Genomic DNA, 27,242 nt, shown 5'->3' on the forward strand with positions numbered 1-27,242 from the left:
CTCATATGTCGTAATCCACACCGTTGATCTGTTAGGCTCCACCGTCCATGGACCATGCCCCAGAAATCTCCCAGAGTGGAAGAGCCACCATGGCTCGTTTTCTTTGAGCGGAGCGTGCACCATGACCGTATATCTTTTATTTATCGTATCTTTTGCAAGCTCCTAAACGAAGGGTTAGGATTTTCTATCCTCGAAGATATTCGACGAGTAGACCATCACCGGTGGGTCTCATCGGACCAACGGGTTAGATCACTCAACCCTCTGCTCACGTGTACAAGTTGAGAACCCAAGACTACCGGACGCGGATTTCCTGTTAAAGCCCTTATCAGGAAGTTACTGCAATGGAAAACTAGGTGGGGTCCATCGTGATTTTTTGAGAAATCCACTCCGTCCATCCGTTTTTTGAGATAATTTTATAACATGGGGCCAAAAATGAACCGTATCCAATACTCAAGTGAGCCGAAAAGGTGAGGATTGAACGTCCACAGTTGAAATATTCGTGGGGGCACGGAAGTTTTGAATCAGGCTAATATTTTTGTTTTCAGTTCATACAAATGACGTTATGAACGGTATGGGTGGCATGTAAACATCACTGTCGACCTCTCAGGGAGGTTTCAATGGTAGGAATTTCTCTACCCACCTTTTCCTCTAGTGCGGCCCACTTGAGTTTGGGTCCTGCTCACTTTTGCTCTAAAGTCATAAAAAGAGATCACAAAACTGATGGACGGGATAGATTTCTCACAAACATCACTGTGGGCCCCACCGACGTTTCCAGCCAGCGCACGAACTTCGTGCGAAAGGCTTTCACTGGAAACCCGTGTCCCAAGACTACCATGCATTCCCTTCTCCTCTCTCATCACTCGCATTCTCCACTCGCCTTCGTTCCTTCCTTCAACGACCGACTCCCGTCGGCGCGGACAGCGAAGATGGCTTCTCAGCGCCACAGGACTGATGCTCAAAACACTAACGAAGATGAACAAAATTCCAAAAATACCCCTTTCTTTGACATCTACGGCCCCGATGTATTTTCCCTGTCTCTCTGTCTTTCTCTCTCTGTCTCTCTGCTTTTATTTCTAAACCCTTATATTTCTACTAGGAAGGAACTAGGTTTTTTTTTTTATTTAATAATTTTTTTGAGTTTGACTATAACCTTTTTGTCTGTTCTTTGTTACTGCATATTTCATTTATTTCTAGCTCTCTTTATTATTATTATTATTATTATTATTATTTTAAATCATTGTTTTTGCTGTTTGTGATTGAATTGCTGGTTCTTCTTTGGAATGAATTTTCGTTTGTAGTGTCTATTTAAATATATTAGCATTCATCGAATTGTAATTGTTCGAGTCAGATTATGTGTCAATAGTCTGTTGAAAAAATTACATGATTGATAACGAAAATATCGTTCTAGAACTGACTGGAGAAGTGTAAGTACGGAAAATCGAAATGGCCATAAGGCATTAAAGTGATAGTTTTCTTAATGAGGCATTGTTGTGTGTTGCTAGGGTGGAGTGTTCCTTAGCATATGCTTGGGGGTATTGGTTTTTACTAGTGGGGTCTAGGGTTCAGTGATCCTAACCATTGCTGTGATGGGCCTCACCTTGGATGGTCCATCCACCAAAAATCGCCTGGTTAGAAGATTCTAGTCATTGAAAGTTCAAACTTTCAATACTGAGTTTCGATGGCTGCTGTATTTTATATGTTATTGTTTTATTACTGGTGATTTTATCATGCATGAAGTTTCTACTGCATGGTCCATCCACTGTGGAGCTCTCAATATCGGTCATGTGGGTTGCTGAACAATGGGCCCCTGCTGTCCAAAAAAAAATAAAATTAAAAAATTTCGTGATGTACAAACTCTTAGACAAGCATTGTAGAATATCTCTTTGTTAATTCCGTATGAATTGGCAGGTCCACATTATTATCTTGCCCTTGAATTGTGGAGTGTTTGGTCGGACCCTAAAAATGCAGCATCCCCCCATCTGTAGACCTAAATTCCCTCTATATGAATGCTAAGGTCCTGTTGTGTGGACGCCTAATTTTTTTTTTGAAAGATGATACTTTATTAATCAAAAGAGAAAAAAAAGGGAAAACAAACAAGAAAAAACAAAACAAAGAAAGCAGAAACCCCAAAAAACCTAGAAAAACTATAGAAGCCCTAAGCTAAGGTACAACAACAGAGCGACCCCCGGCTACAAACCCTAACTGAGCCTTCTTCAGCCCCCCCAGTCCTGAAACAACATGACTACCTTATTAAGTATCCCCATACTCCCATTGCATTTGTTACGAACACAACGGTCATTCCTTTCTCCCCACATTGACCACAGTAATGCCAAGAGCGCAATCCTCCACCTTTTCCTTCCTAGCTTTCCTCCATCCGTTGAACATCAAGCAAGAAAAATATCATCAATCGAGCTAGGCATGACCCAATCTACAAACACCATTCCAAGGATCCTTGCCCAAACATCCGCCGTAAATGAACGATGAAGGAAGATGTGATCGATCGACCCTGCCTTACGATAACACAATAACACAAAAGGCAACCATTGGTTAGAACCATTCCACGTTTGCACAAAAATTGGGGGGGGGGGGGCACCTCTGAAATCCCTTCTAAATTAGGGAAGCCAGATCGCCTCCTCCCCACCTAATAAAGCAATCTGCCACTGAGATGTTGGCATCCAGACTAAGGGAAGTGAGGAACGGAAAAGAAGAGGATAAGGGCTGATGACTTATCCAAGGATCAACCCAGAATCTTCCCATCGCCCACTAAGAATTTCGATCTATCAAAAACCGAAGGAGCCATCATATTTATACCTTTCCAAATAAATGATAGTCTATGGAAAGAGGAATTTTTGATCCACCAACCCATCTGGGTAGTCCCATACTTAGCAGTTACAATTTCTTTCCACAAGCTGCTCTCTTCAGTTCTAAACCGCGAAACCCACTTCCCTAGGAGCCCCCCCACCCCCCCTCTTTTGAAAGAAAGGAAGGCACACCTCTTTCCAACTCAACAGGTGGAACTTCTTCTCAGAGGATCCGCCTTGCCAAAGAAAGCCCCTCCTAAGCTTCTCTATTATGTCCAAAACTGACTTAGGACTTTGAAAAAGGGGCATGAAGTACACTGAAAGATTAGACAAATAGGTCTTAAATAGCGTTAATTTGGCTCCAAGGGACATGAGTTTGCCTTTCCAAGAGGATAGTCTCTTCTCCATCCTCTACAATTCTATCCCATAAAAATAATAGAAGCTTACCAACGCATAGCAGAAGGCCAAGATAAGAAGTGGGAAAGCAGTCCACCTTACACCCAAAAATGTTTGCAAAACAGGACGAGTCTTCTAGTAACAAATTTATCCCAAAAAATTTACTTTTCAATTTATTAACTTTAAGGCCAGATATTGCCTCAAACCAGCAAACCAACATGCTTTAGAAGTCTAACATAAAATCCTTTGCTCCACAAAAAAGTAGAATATCATCTGCAAATTGAAGATTGTAGATGCAAGAGTGAAAATTTCCCACTTGAAAACCTTTATACTGACCTACTTCCTAAACTCTTAATAGCACTCTACTGAGAGCTTCCGAGACTAGAATGAAAAGGAGACAACAGATCACCTTGGTGAAGACCTCTCGACGATCTGAAAAACCAAAAGGAGATCCATGTACTAAAATAGAAAATCTAGTTGAGTAAATGCAAGAAAACATCCACTATTTCCAATTAACTCCAAAACCCAACTGAGATATATGTAATCCTGGAACGACCAATTGATGTGATCATAAACTTTTTCTAGACCCAGTATACATAAAACACCTGCCTTTTTAGATCTATGATATGAGTCCAAACACTCGTTAGCTATTAGGACTGAATCCAAAATTTGTCTCCCAGCCACAAAAGCACTTTGGAATTGTGATGTAGGACGGATGGTCTGACCTAAGATGAAGCAATAAAATCAAATAACGGATTAATTAGATAAATCAGAGTACGAAACAAAACTAATCTATCACAAATTTAAAGAATTCGGTATTAAATATGCTTGAGTTTGAACCAAACAACAATCCCGCAATGAGATCTTAGAAGATATGAATCAATTAGGACCCATGGAAGCTAGAACTTCCATCTAGCATAGGGATTAATCTTAATTTAAAGGGGATTACTTGACTTTGTTAAGGTTTTGGTAGATTAGGATTAATTTGGAGACTAGCAATTAGGGAATTGAATTAAGGTTTTAGGAATACGGAAACTAGGATTTGGGAATTAGGGTTTTAGGATTAAGGAAGCTCGAATTTGGGGAATTAGGGTTTTGAGATTTGGGGTTAAGGTTTTAGGTTTTGGAAATTAGGGATTTAGGGTTAATGATTGGAGATTTTGGGTTTAGGGATTGGGGATTTAGTGTTTTGGGGTCGAAGGATCAAGGACCAAAAGAGGGAAGGGGGAAAGTGGCTGGCCGTACGAATACGATCTAGGTTTAGATGGTTTTGAGATAGTGGGGATGGGATTTGGGTGGAAACAAAATGAAAAGAAAGGAAGAGAGAGTGATAAAGGGAAGTAAAGAGAGAAGAAGAGAAAAGTGAAGAGAATAAGAGGGAGATAAGTTGGAATCACTCCATGGCTTCACACCAACTCCAATCGTAGGAGTTTTTCTTTGCTCAAAGCAAAAAAGAGAAATTTATTTCAATGCATCATATCCTAGGGTTTCACACCCCCACCCTTAATAGTCTTTTGGGGTGTTTTATTTTATTTTATTTTATTTTATTTTTTTATTTACAAAAATACCTTTATTGCTATAAAAAAAAGTCCAAAATACCCATTATTTCAATTAAAACATAAAATAGCCCAAAAGAAACTAATAAACTAGAAAGAAACGCTATAAAGTAAAGAGAAAAGCTGTCCACTAATGTGCAACGTCCAAAACAATTCACATGTTCACGATGTATCCATCATCCAACGGTCCAAAGTGATCCAACGGTCCACGTGCAAGATCCAATGGTCCGATAAGTGTATCCAATGAATCCATCGGTCTAGATGTGTCCAATAAGCTTTTATATGCAGCCCACATGCATCTTCCCAGTGTGGGGCCTTCAAAGATGCATAAACATGCATGCGGGGACTTCCAACACGGCTACGTACTCGATTTAAGTCCTGTATAATGATCATCCAACTATAGAGATGCTGGAACTAGGCCAAAGATCTCCTTCTCCTCTGAATGGTGCTTGGATGTCCTCATCAAATTGAGAAATGATGGAGGGGATAACCTTACGAAGTCTTAGACTATGGATTTATGCAGTTAAATAAAATGAGATAAGCAAGTTTTAGGCATCTACCAAACAAGGCCTAAGGAAATTAGAAATTGATTATTCTAATCTACCAGACTAATTACTGCAGTTCAGTTTGATTGTGCATCCAAATGCACCCTTAAAGACTATGAACATTATTGCACGCTGGATGCTTGGAGTCATCTTAAGGAGTCAGATCAAATGAAACTAAAATTTGACAGTTGCTGTGATCGTAGTTCTGCAAGGATTGCTTCAGTCACATGATGGAATGTGGGGTTGCAGTGGTGCCATATGATTGATATTCTTTTTCTTTCTTTTTCTTTGCGTATGTTTATGCCTTATGATCTTCTGGGAGTTACTGACTTAGATGATGCAGATTGATGGAATTGATGTGAATATATGGTAGAACCATAAAGTGGGTGGGAATGATGGACTAGATCAGTGACTGAACCGTCAATGTGTTAAAAACAAGAGAGTTGCACTGTAATGGTTTAATTTCTGTCAAGGAAGACTCTCCTAATGCTGCATCTGTCCACATATGCTGAAATGCAGGGAGGTACACGTGGATGGAGCACGTGTCACATAATCTTCCGAGAATGTAATAGGTTGAAGGGAGACGATCTGAGCAATGATTGCTTGAAGAACTTCATTATTCAAAGCATGTTGAACTGGATTATTTTCCATTAGTACACGTGAAATATATTGGTTTTAAATTTCAAAGTCATATCTGCTTTATCAGCTTTGAGATTTTAGATTCTGGAAGCCTTTGGTTCATTGTAATGGCTATTTAGATAAGTATGTCCTGCATTTTGGCAACCTTAATTTTATCTTGGATCACAAGTAGTACCGTCTGAATTCAAGTTTGTTAAGTTACAAAATAACTACTTCAATTATTTAATATCTTGAAGGTCTTTCGTGAGTAGACTGTGTTGATTTTATTTATTTATTTATTTTTTTCTAATGTGATTTCTAGGTATATTGATTATACTTTTGGTCTTATTTTGTGAAAATTTGGAGGAATGGTGATTATTTGCTTAGAATGTTCACAAGAACCCTTTTTTTTTTTTTTTACTGATGTATTTTCTTAGGGAAAGGCAGATGTTGTTTTCAAGACCCCAGCAGCTAATTCGACATTGGATCTACAGGTTGGTTTCCATGTGTATTCAAACATCTCCTAAGATTCCAACTAGCTCCTGTTTAAATTGAACATCTAAGGGAAGTTTTTGTTGTGAAACAGGATGTTCAAGGACTTGTGACTTGGGTCCTTGGTGACGGATTCATGCCATCATGGGTTTTTATCAAAGTAAAGATGCTTCTTTTTCTGTCTCTTTTTGGTTCCGATGCGTATGATACCATAAATTGCTGCTGATTTATTCATGAAAAAACTAACAAGGAACAATAATGGGTTACTTTTCCTGTCTCCATTTCTATCATATGTTGTGGACTTCATGCTAACTTTTTTTTTTTTTAAGGGCTTTTTGTTGCCAAGCGGTAGTCTTATGCAAAATCTGATAGTTCCTCTTTGAATGTTTTGGCTAGTTAATAAGTGTACCCTCTCTCTCTCATGCAAAATCAGTTCATCCCACTTTGATTGTTTTGGCTACTCAATAAGTCTATACTCTTTCTCTAAATCTCGTTTCTGAATTCATCAAAACCTTCCAGTGATTGATGTTATTAATCCATTTATTCTCCAAAACTGAAGCTTGTCAAATTGCTAGCATTGATTTATGATGATGATAGCTATTGTAAAAAGAGATTTATTTGGTGCCTGCCAGATGTTTTGTTTTCATTAAGTAACAAGGAAAATAATCCTTTTGTTTTGTTTTTTGCTTCTTTTTTTTTTTTTTTTGGGGGGGGGAGCGGAAAAGAATCCTCTGTTCTTCTCAAAGAAACTAACTGAGTTCTCTTAAGCTGATTAACTCTGTATGGTTGCATACTCTTTTTAAATTATTTTTTTATTGGCATGGTCATTAGATACTCTTGTTCTCATTGATAGTAGAAAATGGAACCAAATGCATTGTCTTTCCATTCACATACAGTTCTTGTTCAGTGCACCAACTTAAAGATCTATTTTTCTCATTCCTTCTGTCGTACTTAACCAAATCTTGGACTGAAAACTTCTTTGGCCGTTTGATTGCTGAGCTATTTCTATTTGGAAGATGTTTCATATGTTGTATCTAAGTACATTCTTCTATCTTTGTGGGATCTTTTGCATGAAACAATATGTTCTTCTTGTTTTTAGTCTGAGCAAAAATTTTCATGACCTGCAGAACAAGCCCCTTATACAGAAAGTCGTTCTGCTTTATGTTCCAGGCCTTGATGCTGGGTTGTACATGTCGCAGTCCAGGCTCCTTACTGGTCTTAAAGAAAGTTGTGGTAATCCAAGGGCAGTTTTAGCTCTCAGGTTGGTACTGAAGTTTTAAGCAGTATCTGCCATTACCTGACACTGGTATATATTTGTTGAATTTCATAACATCCTATTTGTAATAGAATAATTAGTAGAGTCCTCTTGTTGTTCTCCATTTCCATATGTTTTATTTATGGTTATTAAAGCGTACTCTATGTCAGCTGTGTATCAGATGGAATGCAAACAATAGATGCACTCTTGACATGCAAACTGAAAAGAAAGCGGGAGGAGGTTAATTCAGTTTTTCAGAGGCCTGATCAAAAATTGGAAAATGGTTTGTGACGTACTTTGAACAACTTAGTTGCATGTTTCTAATGAATGATCTGATTTTAGGGTGAAAAGTCTACCTGCCTATTGTATGTTGTCTCTTAAATTAGAAATGACCAAAATTCCTTGAATCATCGACACATTTCTTTGCACAGACTTCCACCTTTCAAATTTAATGTTTTTATTTTTTATTTTTATGTATCAACACAGATTACCATATTCCAAATTTAATGTTGAAATAAGAAACTTGGAAATGAGGTGAAATGGCTAAATTAGAGGTGGTGATTTGGAATTCTTGTGCAGATAAGCCAGCTTCTACAGAAAATATGAAGGACCCACCATTTCCAATTTCATATTACACACTTACAGCGAAGGAGCTGGAAGATAATGGATATTCTTACGCTCAGCCAGGTTGCAACTGGCAAGAAACCCATGATTTTTCTGTTCTTTTCTTATTCTTTTGAAGAAATTCATTTATTTGTTCTTTTCTGTACTGCTTGGTAGTCTTATATTTAACTTACATAATGCAGGTTTTGTGTCAACTTTTTCTTCCCCTCAAGGATCTTCACCCTATGAAATGCTGGCACTTGATTGTGAGATGGTAAGCATGAGATAGGCCATTTTTTTATTCTATAACATGCATGTATTATGAGCATTGCACCAATTGCTGATAATAAAATGTAAGATAGGGTGAGGGTTGCTGTAGAAAAATTACAAATATGTAATAACCTGGAATCAATTGCTTTCTACCCTTAATTGCCAAATATAAGAAACTTCTGCTGATGGATGATGAACAAAAGCATTTAAAAGACTCTTATTTGGAAGAGTCCTGCCTGGTCCAACTAATCTGTGATTTGGAAAGAGATAAGAAGTTGAGCTGGCAACTGCTTCACATAGTAATTATGGTCGTGATATGTACAATAATGGGTTCAAATTTAGTTTCTGCATGGTGGAATAACAGGTGTTGGGGCATTGTTGTGGAGTGAGCTTAAAAACTGAACATGACGAGAATCAATGAAAGTGCGATGAGATTTCCTTCTAATAGTATTTTGGTAACCTGACAATTCTAATTTTCCTGTATGATCTGCTTATTATGTTCTCTTCTTAAGATTCAAGAAGGTATTGGAGTTCCTCTGCTGGATGCTCTGGATCTAAATCCCCTCCTCTGGCTTTGATACGTTTTTTACCCTTCACTTTTGCCAAGTGACTAATTTATTAGAAAAAAACTCAAGACGCATCAATGGCGCAAATTCTGGTCCACACACACAACATTTCCAGAAAGCTGTCCTTTACAAGGCTATCCACCATATCATTAACCTTGCTCGAAATGTGCGAAAAAAAAAAAAAGAAGAAAAAAAGAGGAAAGAAACCACCAAATCTCGAGTGATCCCAACTTTTTTCAAGTATATTTGCAAGTCTTGAAGGGCTGGATTCTTCCTAGGAAGAAATGACACTAAAAAAGTTGCCTTAACCAAGAGGATTCTTGCATGGACAAGCTGACAGTTTTCAGGCCTTCAGTAGTGCATTACATTGTGGTTAATTTGAACCTTTCTCCTCAGTTGACCTGAACTACAATTTAACATCTCTTTCATCTCGTCCAATACCAATTCTGGCCTGTATGCACTGTCAAAAGAGTAATAAAAATAGCACCAACACTAAGTTTGGATGCTATTTTTTGGCTTTAATGAAATCGTCGTCTTCTCAAAAAATAGCACCAATGCATTATTATTATTCTTAATTTTAAGACTGAAACTTTGAAATACAAATAACTTGTCTTGGTAACAAATAATAAATAACAAAATAAATCAAAAGTTATTCTCTCTAACATTTTTCAATGATTCTGATGATTTTTTTGAGAGAACAAAATGTTGTCAAGGAAAGTGGAAAACATAATTCAAGAAAGCATGAGGGAACTCCCTTTTCAAAGAGCTGATTGGCTCACTCCTCTAGGTAGGCTATCAATCAGCTAACTTGTTGGCTCCTCTTCCGACGTGGACAACAAAATGTTTATTATAGTTGCTATTTCTTGGATTTCATTAAACACAAAGGATAATTTCCTTGGCTCTGATTTGCAATGGATGCCCACCCAATGACATTCAAAGTATCCTCTCTACAATTACCCTGCCTGAAAAAATATTTGAAGAAAAATCTCAATCCCTGTCTAAGAGCTCCGCCCTCTGCTTCATTTGCTTCCTCTGGTCTGTAGTGTCGTAAAAACCATTTGGACCGTACCATTTATTGTCTCAGATTTCATTAAATTCAAAGGATAATTTCCATGGCTCTGACTTTGCAATGGATGCCAACCGAATGACATTCAAAGTATCCCTTACACAATCACGTGGCCTGAAAAATATTTGGAGAAAATTCTCAATCCCTGTCGAAGAGCTCTGGCCTCTGCTTCATTTGCTTCCTCTGGTCTGTAGTGCTGGAAAAAAAACCATTTGCACGGTACCATTTATTGTCTCTTAGTATGCTGCCTATAATTTTGATGGAAATCAAATTTGAGATGGTTGCCTCATTAGAGGAAATTGTTGGGAAATTTTCTGCTCAATTACAGGTGTTTATTTTGCTGGACAAATATTTTACTTTTTTTTTTTGCTCTGTCAGTGCGTGACAGCTGAAGGGTTGGAACTTACAAGGGTGACACTGGTAGATGTTGAAGGACAGGTATACTCGCCTTTTTCTATTGAATATCAACATGGAGATGAAGTAGTCATCTTTGAGAACAGTTGTTGAATTCATTTTGTTGGATCATCTGTTTTATTGGTTTTATTGAACTGAAACAGTTATATATGATTATATCTAAAGCATTTATCTATTATTAAAAAAAAAAAAAACTAAAGCATTTATGCATAATGTTAAACGTTGTTTGTGTTGGTAAACTATAATGTTATAGGTAATTTGTGTTGGTAAACTAAGTGATGTTTCACTTGAGGCAACAGTGGATCACAATAGCAATTCTATATGAGGCCCACACATAGTAGAATCAAATTAATTGATGAACAATACTGGATTAACAAGAACATAAGGATAGTTTAAGAGAAGACTGACCATTCTTGAGTATTGGAACATGGAACAGTAACATACCTACGCATTCATGTTAGCTCCTTCCATATAAACTTGGCCCGCATTGTCATGAATTATCATGCATATCTCATCGATGCCTTCTTCATTTACTCCATGGGGTGAAGGACATGTAAGCTGAATAATCACTAAAAGTCAATCTTTTGGAAGTTCCTGTGAATGCTCGTGGTATGAAAGTAAGAAAAGAACAATGAAAGCTGACGAAGATAATGATAGGGACTGGATTGAGGTTCAAAAGAAAAACAACATAGATCTTCACTGGGGGGAGGGTAACTCTGAATGTCTTCAACAACCTTCCTGACCAGATCTCAAAAAAGGATGTGGAGATCACATTCAAGAAGCGGGAGAAGATGGGGAGATTGTGATTCCAAGAGATAGAGTTTTGGGAGGATGAGAGGCCTTACTTTCTTGTGTTGGGATTGGAAGTGGAACCGGCAAGTGCTATTGATGATGTCGGTGGCATAAACTTTTAGGGGTAAGTTCATCGAGGTGCAACAGGAAAAATTGGCCTGGAGTTTTTGCTGAAGCAAAAGGCTTTGATAGTCAAGGTGGAGGGGTGAAATCAAGGCTAGGAAAACCTTTGACCCAGAGGTTCCGGCCTTTGGTCCCTTTGGAGGAAGCTAGGCTAGCCATTGCTAAGCCTTACATAAGAGGCTGTTAAGAAACTCGAGGTTCAGAAGAAGGGGGCATGGATAGTTGAAGATAAAGGGGAAAGATCAGTAAAGGTTGCTAATCGTATCATACACCCAAAAGCTCGGCAGGGGTTAGCTCTCCCTCTTCTTCCTTCAAGTCTATCTTAAGCAGTTCATCCAGGATTTCAACCATCTCAGCCACTTTTGCCTTGAAAATATCCTTGTTCCAGACCAAGGTATTCCGTAATGGTAATGGTGGCTGTAACGGCCACCATTGTTACCTTTACGATACGGGTTGTAACGGCCATTACGGCCCCCGTAACGGTTGTTACGGTCTCTCTCTCTCTCTCTCTCTCTCTCTCTCTCTCTCTCTCTCTCTATATATATATATATATATATATATATATATTATTTTTTTCTATTGAAAAAACCTAAAAAACCTGTATCAGCCTCATAACGGGCCGTTGCGGGGCCATTACAGCCTTTACGGGGGACATAACGGGCCATTACGGGGGCTGTAACGGCCTTTACGGGTCATTTTATTCATAATGGCTGTTACGACCTTTATGACCCATGACGTGTAATGGTTGCCACCGTTACCTTTACATAATGGCCTTTACGGCCCCGTAACGGCCTTTACAGCACACCATGTTCCAAACCTTCAGCTTGTCCTTCAAAATCTTCATCTTTTTATGTAATTTGGAAGCAGCTGACCCCTGCACCTTCAAAGGTCTCCAACAATTCTCGACTAAAGCAGCAAATCCCTTGACCTCCAGCTATGCCAATTCAAATCTAAATGGTTTGGGACCCCAACTTTCTGTTTGCACTTGCAAGAGAATGGATCTGTGATCTGAGCATAATCTAGGCAGCCCATCAAGCTGAACTAACGACAATCTGTCCATCTAGGTCGGGGAGGCGAGGAATCTGTCAAGTTTGGATAAACACAGGAGGGTCCCACCCATTGGACCAAGTGAATTTAGCCCCAGACATAGGAATGTCCACCAAATCGAAATTGCGAATCCACCCAACAAAATCTTTCATGCTTCTGGTTAGGTGAGTAGACAGAGACTTTTTGTAAGTGAAACGAGAGACGTTGAAATCCCCCTAAGCACCAAGGGAGATCCTATTTGCAGGAGCAAGCCTCAATTCTTTCCAGAATTTTGCCCTTTGGTCGTATTTACATGGACCACACACCCCCTGAGAATAGCCATCCGAACCCCGAATAAATATCACTGAAAACTACAGAAACAGAAAACTAACCGCACCAATGCTCTTCCTTTCTCCAGATATCTGTATTCCAATTTCCAAGTGACTAGGATGCCTCCCGATGCACCTCAAGCATCCAGCGAAACGAAATCTTTTGACTTCTGACCCCAAATAGAATTGAGATCAGACCTGCCAAAGGATGCGATTTTGGTTTCTTGCATTGTGATTATCTGGGCTTTTGATTTCTTGCAAATAGCCTTAATCCGAAGACGCTTCTCCCTTCCCCCAAATCTCCTCACATTTCAACTGAGAATGCTCATTGGGAAACCGACCTTGCCCTTCTACCCCTGGCATGGCCCACAGGAGTACTCCCTGCCTGATAATTGATCGTAGAGGCCAACCTAGTTAGTTCCCTCTGATTTCTAGGCGTACACCTTGGGGGATGGTTGATGTTCAACGCATTTTGCTGTTCTATAAATTGGATCAACGCAATCGCATTGTCGTCATTCGCCTGGAAAGACATCCCAACTTCCTCCCCACCTTGTCTATGACATCTTTCGTCCAATCGAGTTCTTAGTCTGACAGTCCTTTGTCGATTGCTGCTCCTTCAGCCACCAAAGTCTCGCATAGTGGCGTTCTTTCGTCAAAGACTTCATCTTGCCCCCTAGCGATTGTGGCCTGAAGCGGGGTAATATCTTGTGTCTCCATCACCTCAAACCCTAGGAATCCCTGTCACTTGGAGAAGCAGATTGATCTTGCTGTAAAATCCATGCCAACTGACCTTCATTAGTGCCTTTCCCTAGACCGTGGGGGTCTCGTAAAAGTTATCTGCCTCTTTACTCCATTATTCTTGTGAGTATTCTTCTTCTTCTTTTTTACTTTGCAATTTGGGTATCGAGATCTCATTGACTTGATAACCGGGTTGCACCACGCCGTACCTGCCAACATCATACTGGGATGAAATATTAAGGTAAATAATTATTACTTATTTACACCCAAGTCCCTGTATTTACAATAAATGAAACAAGCCCTAAAGACAACTCAGTGAACAAGCAACATTAACTGAACACTTTCTCCCCTTGCATTGTTTTCTTGCTTTCGTTGTCGTAGCCTTGTCCTAGCTATTTGGGGCTGACTTTACGAATCACATTCCACCATCCATTTTTTCGGAACTATCCTTGATGTGTGAGCAAGACTTCATATCCCTTCTCCCCACCTCAATCAAAGTTCTTTCAGATGTTCCACTCATCCTTCTTTTATCCAACCCTATCCTTATCATTTTCCCGATTGGCTCCCAAAAAACCCTTAAGTTTCCATCCTCTTTCTTCTTCTCTGCTGGGTTCATATTGCAAAGATGGAACATGTAGGTGAAAACTGAAAACCATTAGTTGGATGAGGGCTTGAGGCATGTACCACTACTCACTCTCAGGTGGTGAGTGTACAAGCTTTCCAGGAATGCGTTCTTATCCTTGGTTTATGTTGGACTCATAGATGTGGTTCTCGCATGATTAAAAATTGGCAAGTAGGTATAATTTCCGCCCTGTCATTGATACCTCTACAAACCTCCACCAAAATAGGGATTTCTGTCTTTTCAAAAGTTAGACCACAATGAAGAAAACTCCTTTTTGTAGCTATGGCTGATCACAAGCCCTGTCGAAGGGGGAGGGTTGACGTCAGGTAGGCAGCCTGTCAATTGACCTTCCACTAAGCAATCTTCAGATTCCTATTTCGAGCCTTGATTGGCAAAAGAGGATTCATAAACCTGATTCCAACAGCTGGGCAAGGCTAATACTACGATGACGACGACGACATTGATGGGTATATTCCATGAACCATACATGAGGCTTATAATTATTGATGCACCTGTAGGCATATTCCACAAACCATATATGAGACTCACGATTATTGGTGCACTTGACAATATTCATGTATGACAGGATAAACGAATTATCTGTTTCAAAGATTTACACAATTCGTTCTGCTTGTTGTAAATTGGCTGTCAAAGAACAACATGTTCATTTGATGAGCATAGGTTAAATGATGATATTGAGATGGATGAGCGGCAAGACAAATAGGACGAAATTAGAAATGAGTTCATTCGAGGGAACTTGGCAGTAGCATTGATAAGTAATAAGATGAGGGAAAGTAGACTTGGATGAGTTTTAGCCATGTGCAATGGAGACTAAGAACTACACGGTTTAGGAGTGGGTTCAAGTTGAAGGCTGTAAAAGGGCAAGTGGAAGGCCCAAAAGGATGTGGGTGGAGGTAGTAAGAAAAGACTTGACCTTGGTTTAACTGAGGATATGGTCCTTAAGAGAGTGGAATGGTGGAACAGGATTCTCATAGCTGACCACAATTGGTGGGGATAAGACTTAGATTATGATGATTGTGATGATTTTGTTTACTGCAACAACAATGCCCCTTTCTCCGTTTCAAGTTTTAGCATTCCTTTAATCATTATGAACTTGAGTTTCATTAGATTGAGAACCGTGTATTAAATTTTGTTCCTCACGTGACAGACCACATTCATCTAAAACATTACTATGCCTTTTGTGTTGGTCATGATCAATTAATTAGTAGGACCACTTTCATTCATATTTCTCAAACTCTTTTTCTTTTTTTTTTTCATGAAACATGTTATAATATGGAGTCTGATTTTCTGTAGGTGGTGCTGGATAAGCTGGTTAAACCATCCAATGCTATTCTTGATTACAACACTAGGTATTGTTTATATCTAAGTTGGATTAAATATTTCATAGATGAAAACTCCCTTCTATTTATCTTTAAGAGCAATTTGGATTATTTGCTTTATAGTTTAATTCTCTAAGATATTCTTATAGGTTTGAAATTTTATTGTTGTTTCCAATATGAAATTGTAGTAACATCTTGACATGGCCACATATTCGCATACATTGTGTTTGTATTTCAAGTGAAAAGTATGGAGGCTTGGCAGATTTTTTTTTTCTTACTTTTTTGGTGAAAACTAACGATTGTGTTATTACTTGTTAGAGCATTTTCCAGATCCAAAAAATTTGTGGGAGTTAAAGCGTATCTCTTGTGAAATAACAGTAAAATCTTGATATGACCACATATGGGCATACATGATGTGTTTGTATTTCAAGTGATAAGTGCAGAATCTTGGCAGAATACATACATACATACATACATACATACATATATATATGGTGAAAATTAATGATTGTTATTAGAACATTTTCTGGATAAGCAGAAATTTGTAGGAGAAGAATAAAAGAGTATTTCCTGTTTGGGGGTAGTTTCCAGGTTGGTAGAAAAGCTAGTGGTTGCTATTTGAACTGCTTATGCTAGACATGACTAGTTATTTATCTGATATAAGTTAAATTTGACATTTGTAGTTTATCGTTTGAATTAGGATGTGGTGATACACTCCTTTTCCAGTGGCAATAGGAAAATATCTATTAGCTAGTCTTAATTTTATTATTATTTTGAAAGATGATGGATTTATTCTATTTTAAAAAAAAAATTTACAACCCCCCCCCCCCCACCGAATCAAAAAACCCAGTCATGCCTTGTGGTGTTGCGAAAGCATCAATTATTCTTTTCCCCCCAAATTGCCCATAAACCTGCAAGCATTGCTAATCTCAAACCCTTCTGGCCCTCTTCTTGCCACCCCAAAATTTTGCAGGAAGCTTTTTCAGACCTCCCTCGTAAAAGAGCAATTGACGAAGAGATGATCAACCGATTGTTCATTCCACCAACATAGCGTACACGCATCGGTAATGTATACAACCCTCTCTTTCTTAGGTCGTCCATCTTAAGCGCCTTGTTCCACCCTACTAGCCACACGAATGCTGTGACCTTGAGAAAGGTGCCATATGACCATAGGGACGTGGTGTGCACCCTTCCCCCTACTGGATGGTGGGCCACATAGTATTTTGTAGAAGGATTTCACTGAGAACTGTCCTGACTTGTTCGCTTGCCACGCGATCGAGTTTGGCTCCAACGACAATATCATGCCCGATAGGTTTTTTTTTTTTTGATAGATAATATTATGCCTGATAGTTGCTTCGATAAACTTATGAATTCCTCCACCTCCACACCGGTAAACTTATGAATTCCTCCACCTCCACACCGGTGGCTTCTGGAGCTTCTGGAGGTGCTGCTTGTAGAACAGGGGGCTGCCAGTTGTGTCCTGGCTTTCCGGAGGTGTTGCTGATAGGGCTGGATGCTGCCAGTGGTGCCGCTGTGGTCTCAGTGGCTGATGGCTGTGCTGCTGGTGATTCTGGTGTTGGTTGGCACTGCTACTAGTGACCCTGATGGCTGCTGGTAACACTGCAAGTGGCTTTGATGGCTGCCAGCAGCAGGAAGGGAGGAAGAAGAGAAGGAAAGAAAGGGAGGAAATGGGAGAGATGAAAAAAAAAAAAACATCTGAACCTTTATCCTGCTTTGATACCGTCTTATTTTTCATGGTGTTAAGCAAATATAAGGAGAGAAGAAGTGAGAAAGAAGTGTAGTAGTATTGGAGAAGAAAGAAAGTTAAAATCTCCATTATCGATAGAAGAGTGGATGCTGCGAGATAAGTGGCTGCGTTGTTTTAGCTCTGTCTTTTGTGGGGTTAATATTCTCTTTTGGGTTTTTATCTGTTTGGGCTGCTTTCTGCCCCTGGTTTCTTCTGTTGTCCCCGTGGTTGCGTTTACTGCCTTTTATTTTGAATATTATTCATTAAAAAAAGGCACCCTTTTAACCATCTTATTTATAATAGCGTAGCCCCAAAAAAGGGTTCCTCTCAGGAGTACAGAGATAAAGAACAACTCAGGCATGCACACCCTCTCACGAGGAGCATTCCGTTTTTGCCCTAAAGTTTATTCCTCGTGTCCATTGCTTTAATTCATTAATATAAGCTTTTCTGCCATGGAAGAACTCAATGCAGTTTTTTTTTTTTAAACCATTGAAATTGCACTCATTTTTTAGCTTAGGCTCGTATTTCTTGTGTTTATGAATTTAATTTCTCAAATATTCCCTTTTATGATAGAACTGAAACACAAGACTCATCTTACCTTGCAGTAAAATATTGAACCCAAATGTTCATTGATGCTAATGAGAAATTTATGTACCAGTCACCGCTGTACTGTTATAACTATCTTTTGAATTATGCAGGTACAGTGGAATCACATGTGAGATGCTGAATGGCGTCACAACAACACTTAAAGATATTCAGGTTCATTGTTTGGCTCTTTTTCCTTCTCTATTCTCTGCATGTCTGGTTTAGTGGTCTTTTATCGCTCTGTGAATTTGGTCTTCCATTCTCTCTCATCACCTGGCTTCCTCCTTTTATGTATTTTTGGATCATTTGTTCTCATGAGGGTTTATAATTTTTTATTATTATTGCTGTTTGTGTTCAGGAAGAGTTTCTAAAGCTTGTTCACAAAGAGACCATCTTAGTTGGTCACTCTTTGGAGAATGACCTTTTAGCATTGAAGATCTCTCATGGTCTGGTGATTGATACTGCTGTCTTGTACAAGCATCCTCGTGGTGCGGCTTATAAGACTGCATTGCGAGTGCTCTCCAGGAAATTTCTTACTCGTGAGATACAGAATGGAGATGGACATGACAGTATTGAAGATGCAAGGGCTGCAATGGACCTGGCGTTGTTGAAGATCAGACATGGTAAAAAATCTAGTCTTTGTTGAAGATCGTAATCTATCATTTGCTGACTGAAATTGTTAAAGCTAGTAGAAAGTATGCATTTCTTTTTCTATATCCTTTTCTTCTGAAGGAGCGCATGCTTGTTTATTTTCCTTCTATGCTTGCAGAGGGAAAAAGGATGCATTTGTGTTTGTGCATATTTTTTGTGTAAGAAATACTGAAATACATGACAAACTTCATCTAAGTTGATTATTTTCAACTGCTTCTGTGTCTTTTTTGCTGCAGTTGTTTTCTATTTCAACAGGAATGGATGCTGGTGTGAACAGGCATGGGTGTTCTGCCCAGGCAATTACACACGTGGCCGCTAACATCTTTCTGTGTGCGCCATGCATTTTGAAAGACCTGCATTCTTATTTCAATTACACGTGGATGAAAGACACATTTTGAAAGTGCAACACTAAACAACTCCAGTCTGTAATATCCTGCAAGACAGAGGAACATGAATTATGGGTATTGGGAAGGGAAATATCAAATTGAAATAAATACTTTGGGGGCTTGATACTTTTAGTTCCAACTTGTATTGAGATCTACATTGTCATCATCTTCCAATCATTTATATACATCTATGTCAGCACATCATATTTGAAGATCACACTGCCTTCTATTGTCAATTGTCCAACTGTTAAAGTGTCTTCTTTTTGGCAACACTGGGTTGACCTCATTCATTTCACTGAGCCTGTGTGGAAATTACAACTTTTTAGGGTCGACTTGGGGACCATACTCAGCCAGTTTTGAGTTTATTTAGCCTTGGATTTCAGATGAGCATGAATATACATCTTTTGATTCCTTGAAGGATATATCAATTTTATGCATCATTTTATTGGTTTTTGGTTCTTTATTTGCAATATGGAAGGATAATTTGTTTTTCACTTCATTCTGATGTAAGCTGCACACTCTTGCTGCATTAGGACCCGAATTTGGTTCACCTCCTTCCTTCATGAGGAAGAAACTGGTCTCAATTTTGAGTGAGAGCGGCAGAACCTGTTCATTTATTGATGAGGTTTCGATAGTGAGGCGATATGCTGCTGGATCATGCCATGCGTTCCCAGTCTCCTCTGATGATGAAGCTCTTTCAAAGGCCAGAAAGGAGGTTGAGAATGAACTATGGCTGTCCTTTAAAAATAGAAATAAAAAATCTCCTCATATTAGTTTTACATCGTAGGTAAAGGTTTTGATGTATTTATTTGCACTGTAGGTAAAGAATGACAAAGTAAGCTTCATTTGGACCCAATTCTCAGAGTTGCACTCTTATTTCAAGAAGCAAGCAGAGGACTGTGACAGATTGAATGGTCAAGTTGCTGAGATGATCTCATTGCTTACATGCCGTGAGAAGCGTGCAACAAAGAAAGACATCAGATACGGCATAACCTCTGAATTAAAAGAGACATTAATCCGCATGGATTCTAAAATACAAAGCTTGTACACCGAATTACCGGCCAATGCCATGTTTATTATTTGTACCGGTCATGGAGATACAGCTATCGTCCGAAGGTACATAACTTATGCCTACTCTATGGATTTGCTAATCCAGGTTTCTTCTATATTAATTTTCAATTCTTTGGTTATCATTGATGCCATTCAGGTCCAAAAGTAAAGCATCTTTTTTTATTCTTTGGTTTTCTCTTATGTATCTATATATGCATATATGAGTTTTCATGAAACCTGATTGCTGGACATTTGAATCATGAAAGTTTCTGACTCTGTCATATGCTAAAATTCATTGTAGTGCTACCATGTGTTGGAGAATGTAAACAAATGTTGTGTTGTAGAAGTTCCTCCATGCCAGAATATCCTTTTAAGCTTCTTTGTTGTTAGAAGGGTGGAGAGGGAGGTGTGAAGGGGGACTCTGAGTAGGTGGTGAGAAGTTTGGAAGAGGAGGGAGGGAGGAGAGCAGCAGGCGTGGAGTTGCAGTGTGAAGGAGGGTAAAGGAGCACCCATCCCATTGTCCTAAGTGCACTGGTAGGTCGGGAGTGGGCGTGTGCATTGCTGATTGGTTGGCAGGCTGTCAACAGCTAGGTGGCGTGTGGTCGTATGACCCGTGTTGGACGAGATGAAAGGGCAACAAAGGTGGTAGAAGATTTCTGATGTAGGACAATTAACCACTTGCTCTAAAAGCTCGAATTGATAAAGCATGGCGAATTAATCCCTTTATCTCATAGCCCGGGCCCCAAATCCATGGGTTAGGTCATTGGCCGCTCCTCGCGGGCCCCAAATCCATGGGTTCCGACTCACACGAGCCACCCGCCTCACACGGGCCTCAAATCACATGGGTTCCACGGGCCACCCCCCCCCCCCCCCCCGAGTGTGCCCCCCATCCCACAGGCCACCTCACTCGAGCCCGGTGTGAAAATGCCCTTGCATTAATTTCATGGTAGTGCTTCATATGTCCAGTAAGTCTAATGCAACTTAGTTCGTAGAGTGGATGTGTGGCAAGCAAAGAGAAGAGGGCGGCAAGATGTTACCATTGTTTCCTACCTGTGGGAGATGGAGAGTGAAGGGCAGTTGACATGTGGTTAGGGTGAAAAGACGGTGGTGGTGCCTCATCCCACGTGTCTGGTTGAGATTAAAGGTGGCTCGACAGTTGGAGAGGAGGCAAAGGGACCAACACTTGGCATGGTAGGTTGTTGCTTTGGTGTTGGTCTTGAGTTCGAACCAGAGAGAAGTGGTGTTTCTTTGGCTGAGGGCTTGATGTGTGTGCTCTGCAGAGATGGCGGCACTTGTAAAGGGTTGCAAGAGGCTCGGTTCAGAAGCCGAGTCCCACCCCAAAAGGGGTGGTGTTGCTCTCCCTGATTGCAAGACATGTAGGCATGAGGGGGCAAAGATGTCAATATGTACCCCAAGAGACCTTAGCCTCGCACTTGTGCGGGATATCCCATGTGAGAATCCTCATGTCTTTCTCGCTCGTGCCATTAGTCTGGGTTACATGTGTGATAAATTGCCCTTTATTCCATCGAAGGCTCCTCTACATTAAAAGGAGATCTATGAGGAGGGAATTGAAGAGCACCTGTGTCGGCTGAGTCCCCAAGCTTTCATAATCAAGTGTGATGGTGAAGGTCGAGACTCTGGAGAGAAGTGATGGCTAACAAGTATGGGACCTGTGATGAGGGTTAGTGGGTTAAGGATTCATCGCAATCCAAAGTGTCTAGGTTGTGGAATGCTATCTTCAGGGTGGCCCCCAAGTTCAAAGGGGTGTCCTTTTCTGTGGTAGCTCATCTCTTTTCGGGAGGATTCATGGTTAGCAAAAGATTGTTAAAGGAGGTGTTCCCGACGTTAGCCAATCTTACGCGGGACTAGATCGTCCCAGTAGCTCATTGTTATTCCTGGATCGGTGATGACGTGGTGTGGGCTCCCCCTTATCAAAGGGGCATTCGGGATGAGGTGGTGGCTGACCTCATTAGCCTTTTGGATAGCCTCAAATTCATGGTTCCTAGGGCAGGGGTAAAAGATGTGGTGCAGCGCACTCATAGCTCAGGAAGGTTTTTGGTTTTATCTTTCTACAGTCTGCTCAGTCAACCTGAATCGGTCGATCACCACAATTACTAGCTTTGGAATTATGGAGCCCCCTCAAAGGTTGCAACTTCCATTTGGTTAATGGGAAGAAAGAAGGTGCTCATTGCTGACAAACTCATTAAGATATCCATGGTGCTCCCCAACATATGCGTTATGTCTATGAGCGGTGCCGAATTGGTGGATCATTTGTTCCTTCATTGTTCGTTTGTGATGAGGATTTGGGAAAGCCTCCTATATATATCCTTTACACTTGATGGGTGATGCTGGGATCTATTCCAGACTTCTTGGCAGCATAGCATAGGGGTGGAGTGAGCAAAAAGGGGAAGATGGTTTTAGCGGTTGGTGGCGATGGCTGCCTTATGGGCTATATTGAGTGAGAGGAACAACTGTTGTTTTGAGAATTAGGTTTGGGTCTATGGGGAAGGTTGTTAGAACGATTGTATCTTGGGTTGTTGAGTGGACATTTGGTTTTAGTGATATAGAGACTTGTGTTCTCATTGCCCCTTTGGGCTTGTAATCGCTTTGTATTCTTTTCTTTCTTTCCTTATTGCTTCCTTTTTCCATAGCCCAGCAAAGTTTTGGATCATAGTGAAAGTCGAGCCCTGGGGGTTTCGTGGGGTGCTACAACACATGGACGGTTCAGATTTTGGACCCACATCACGTGTGATGAGTTCTGAAAAAGTTCTCATGAGTTCTCGTGAGAACTAGTGCATAGGTGAGCATTCCTCTATGTGTGTGTGTGTGTGTGTGTAATGTCTCTCTCCATGTATTGTTCTTGATTAACACTTTCCTTTTTTTGAAAGACGACACTTTTATTAATTTAAACGGACTACACGAAGTCCCGCATAAATATAAGGACTCCCACTAGCGACACCAAAAATACATCTAAGTCCCACAAAATTGAAAAACCCACTATCTAGCCTTGACCCAAGAATCAATCCGTAGATTGTAATCTTTTGATGTAGTTACATTCGAGGCCCACCTTATAACATCCACTATAGCTCTCTTATAAACTTCCCAGGCTGGAGCACTTTCTATCGTGGAAGCATCGATTGTTCCTTTGTTCCCACATCGCTCAAATCCTTGCAAGAATGGATAGCCCCCATAGTGACCTTCCTCTCTTCCCTACTGGACCCCATGCCAAGAGCTGAAGAAACCCAAGATTGAATTTGGCATTACCCAATGCATGCCGAACAATTCCAAGAACCGAACCCATAACTCCCTTGCAAAAGGGTAATGAAGAAATAAATGGTTCATTGATTCCTCATTCTAAAAGCACATCATGCATACATTTATAATCATCATTCCTCTCTTCCGAAGGTTGTCCAACATTAGTACCTTGTTTCTTCCCACTAGTCATCCGAGGACCGCGATCTTAGGTGGCGCGCCATATGACCACATAAAAGATGTGTGCCCTTTCTCTTCCCCCAATTCTCCCACAAAGCATCTTGTAGAATGAAAGAACCATAAATACCTCTGACATTTCTTTAAGCCACACCATAGTATCCCTGGACTCTGAAGGGCAACATCGTTTAATCTCCTTGATAGAGAGATAAATTCGAACTCTTCCTCTTCCCGCAAGTTTCTACGGCACTGCTGCTAGAGCGAGTCATTTAAAGGAACCCTAATGCTTTGGAGAACGAAAACTGATGTAGGACAATTAACCACTTGCTTTAAAAGCTCGAACTGTTAGAGTATGGAGAATTAATCCATTTATCTCATTGCCCAGGCCCCACGTCTCATGGGTTAGGCCCTCGGTCGAACCCTCTTCGTGGGCCCCAAATCACATGGGTACCGCCTCACACGAGCCACCCGAGTCACACGGGTGGGGCCCGCATCTCACGAGCCACCTGCTTCACACAGGCTGCCCACCCCGAGTGTGCCCCTGCATCTCACAGGCCACCCCACTCGAGTCAGGTGTGAAAATGCCCCCGCATTAATCACCCCCAGTGAGGAGTCTCGAATACGAGACCTCCCGCTCTGATACCAATTTGAAGTAGGACAATTAACTGCTTGCTCTAAAAGCTCGAACTGTTAGAGTATGACGAATTAATCTTTTTATCTCATTGCCCAGGCCTCACATCTCATGGGTTAGGCCCTCGGTCGAACCCCCCTCGTGGGCCCCAAATCACATGGGTACCGCCTCACACGAGCCACCAGAGTCACATGGGTGGGGCCCGCCTCACACAGGCCGCCCACCCCAAGTGTGCCCCTGCATCTCACAGGCCACCCCACTCGAGCCCGGTGTGAAAATGCCCCCGCATTAAAAACACTGCTATCTTATTTCAACCCATATCCATGGAGATCTCTTTCCGAGTATGAAAAATGTCACTTAAGATATGAAAAACTCATCCTGTGCAGAGCTAGGTTCCAATTCCTATGAAAACTTAGATCCCCAGCCCTGTGATGTCTGGAGAAGCATCTTTGACATATCCAGTTCCATGTTCTAGCATCTCAGCAGTCAATTCTCCTGTTGATTAGAATCTTTTCTTATACTCGCATTTTCCCCTCCCTCCTAGTTCAAGTGGTTGAGCTACCTACTAATGATGCATAGGCATCTTAAATCTTTCTTTTATACTAATGATGCAAAGGCAACTTAAATCTGTCTCTTGAGCATTAATATTAGGTTTCAAGAAACATGTCAAACTCGTCACTCCAAGGAAACTAAACTGTGACTTTAAATTGGAAGGTGGACTATTCTTAGTCTATGAATAAAATGGGTAAAGATACAGCTTTGATCCCTCTTTACTATGATATTATACTGATGATTTTAAATTGAGCTCTGGGTTTGACCCAACAGAATTCTGTGAAAAGCTGCTAAAGGAATTCTCAAAAACCTGATAGAGACTTGTAAACTATTTTATTGGATAGCTTTTGGATGCTGATTGAGGTGGAGATTCACAGAAGATCCACTTTGGGATTATTTGTGCACAATGAAAATTATCTGATAGTGAAGTCTATCAAGAAGCAGAAAACTGCTCCCAGGTTTAAAGCAAAGCTTAAGTGGTAGCAATATAAACAACTAAAATAAGTATAGATCTTCATGTTCTAATTGTGCCAGCCACTTGCGACAATATTATTGGACTGTATGTCAGATGTACTGTTTTTCATGCTAGGATGGGGCACATTGAGACAGACAAGATTTTCTTCAAATAGGTGTTACTAGAGATTTAACCAGAAAATATGAAAGCCTGTGTTGCTAACATCGTGATAAAAAGGTGACCAGGGAACAAAGGAAGCTTTTCTACAGCAAACTTTTGTTGTGAATGTTGCTCTCAGCTTGAGGGGAGTACTTAGAAACCTGTTAAACTTTTCATTCTTTTTCATTGTTTCAGGTGGTATCTTAACCACATACAATCCCTTTGGCATTTTGTATGTGAGGAAATACACCATGCCTGGTCAAACTTTTGTTTGGCATGGTATGGCAAGGCCCATCCCATGATGGACACACCGATAAACCTCATTGGGTAGGTCCTGGTACTATTGCTGGGTAGAAAGAAAGAAAGTCATCAGATACACGATACATCATTCCAGATCATAAAAAAGCTGGTGTTGTGGAGTTCTTTATAGTAAACTACGTGGGATGCCAATGTGATTGATGTTTTCTCAAGCATAGGTTTGGATTAGGAAAGCCATAACTTTGACCTATCTGACGGATACTTAAAATCTGAGATGATTGAACTGCCAATCCTTATGTCTTCATTCCGTTTATTTTCTTTCTAATACTTTCCAGATCACAATCATATTACTTCCAGTGCTCGTGCTATATGACCTGGTATTATTGACTGTTTAATAAGACGGTGTTGTTCTTTCAAGCCCCTTAAAACGATGTCTTTCTTTACTCATGCATGGGTTGAAGACTAAGGAAAATGCTTGCGGAGGAACGTGACACCACAGTCTGTCGAGAGAAGCTCATACGGGTCTTGGAAGAGCTGCAGGCGCAAGCTGAAGTAGCTCTGTGCTTTGTTTGTGTGAAAAACTGATCATATGCCATCGCCTGGTTTCCAACTCTGTCATCTTTATTCTGTGCTGGTAAGGCATGGCACTCCTATGCTATAGTTTTCTTTTCATTGCAGTGTAAGCAGTCCACGGAATTGGGGGATGAAAATTTTTGTATCATCAGCGGCACATTACTAATTGATTTGCCTATATTGATGAGAATGATCTGTTTATAGTTCTGTCAGCTCACTGTGCCAAAGCTCTACTACACTTTTCGAACCTGAAACTGTTTGGCATGGAGTTGCCGCTGAGAAATGCTCATGTCTGGACAGATGGGTGCATGGACCTGTTGGGCCATAGAGATGGGAGTGTTGTCATATGGTTCATGCACAGGTTCTTTTCCTCTTCTTTTTTCCCCTTGGTTTCCGATAGATGGGTCCATATCTGTAGTATATGCAAAAGACCCATATTCCAAGTAAAAAAAATTATCGAGTAAAGAATGTATTTAGTCCGATATTCTCAACTCTCTCTCTCTCTCTATCTTAATAATTCAACACAGGAACTCTCTCTCTCTCTCTCCCTCTCTCTCAATAATTCAACAGGATATGTGACCGGAACATTTTTACATCTTACAAGATTGGTGACTGGAACATTTTTACAGTATACACTGGTTTTGTGCATGCTTTGGTCCAGATTTTTCTGTTGCATCCAGATTGGATGATCCAAGCCACCAAACTTTGGACGTTTTAGTTCACCACCGACTGTTGCTATTCTTCCTTTTCAATGGAGGCCGGAATTTTTTTATTCTTTTTTCCAGCATGCTACATCCAGTGGGAAACAACTAGCCAGTGGTTGCAATGGTTTAGAATAATCAAATATTAAATTAAGTAATGTCCACTTGTATATGCTCGTTATATACCACATATTGTGCAGGGAGTCACATTCATACTATTTTGTCTGCGTTTGTCATGCAGTGACAGTGTTTTTATGCAGGCCTTAGTGTGTGGGGGCAGGTGCACACCTACACTTGCATGCTTCGCAGGCAGCTGCTACGATGACTAACATTGGCGACCAAAAGTCCATACACGTGCGACTTTTAATAGCAACATTGGCGACCAAAAGTCAATACACGTGCAACTTTTAATAGCGCATGGCTTGGATCAGAGGCAGATTGCCTAGTGACTAAATCACCAGGTATATCACTAGTGAACAGAGTGGCCAAATCCTGCCATGTCGGGTCATCAGGC

The 27,242-nt window shown here is 40.4% G+C and overlaps 1 protein-coding gene across 6 annotated transcripts; it reads left to right on the forward strand.

Moving 5' to 3' along the window:
• Positions 1-770: 770 nt before the first annotated feature.
• LOC131236539 (small RNA degrading nuclease 5) lies at positions 771-26,239 on the forward strand. 6 transcript variants are annotated; one of them, XM_058233784.1, is made up of 14 exons: positions 781-1,022; positions 6,354-6,410; positions 6,503-6,568; positions 7,536-7,669; positions 7,834-7,946; positions 8,243-8,350; positions 8,470-8,540; positions 10,547-10,606; positions 15,527-15,582; positions 17,998-18,058; positions 18,243-18,507; positions 19,455-19,636; positions 19,742-20,037; positions 25,173-25,908. In XM_058233784.1, the coding sequence occupies exons 1-14, from the start codon at positions 834-836 to the stop codon at positions 25,210-25,212; spliced, it is 1,698 nt and encodes a 565-aa protein (XP_058089767.1). In that variant the 5' UTR covers positions 781-833; the 3' UTR covers positions 25,213-25,908. The 6 variants fall into 6 exon arrangements, with proteins under 6 accessions (XP_058089771.1, XP_058089767.1, XP_058089766.1 ...); XM_058233783.1 differs by lacking the exon at positions 25,173-25,908 and adding an exon at positions 25,916-26,239 and having other exon boundaries at positions 787-1,022; XM_058233786.1 differs by lacking the exon at positions 25,173-25,908 and adding an exon at positions 25,916-26,239 and having other exon boundaries at positions 789-1,022; positions 7,579-7,669.
• The last annotated feature ends 1,003 nt before the right edge of the window (positions 26,240-27,242 follow it).

Source organism: Magnolia sinica, chromosome 2 (genome assembly GCF_029962835.1).
Source record: "Magnolia sinica isolate HGM2019 chromosome 2, MsV1, whole genome shotgun sequence".
NCBI lineage: Eukaryota > Viridiplantae > Streptophyta > Magnoliopsida > Magnoliales > Magnoliaceae > Magnolia > Magnolia sinica.

Excerpts from the sequence above, each read along its gene's own strand:
- LOC131236539 (XM_058233783.1), top strand. The coding sequence starts at position 834 with ATGCATTCCCTTCTCCTCTCTCATCACTCGCATTCTCCACTCGCCTTC. Across the intron at positions 6,411-6,502 it reads ATTCGACATTGGATCTACAG|GATGTTCAAGGACTTGTGAC; the intron begins GTTGGTTTCCAT and ends GTTGTGAAACAG. Across the intron at positions 7,947-8,242 it reads TGATCAAAAATTGGAAAATG|ATAAGCCAGCTTCTACAGAA; the intron begins GTTTGTGACGTA and ends ATTCTTGTGCAG.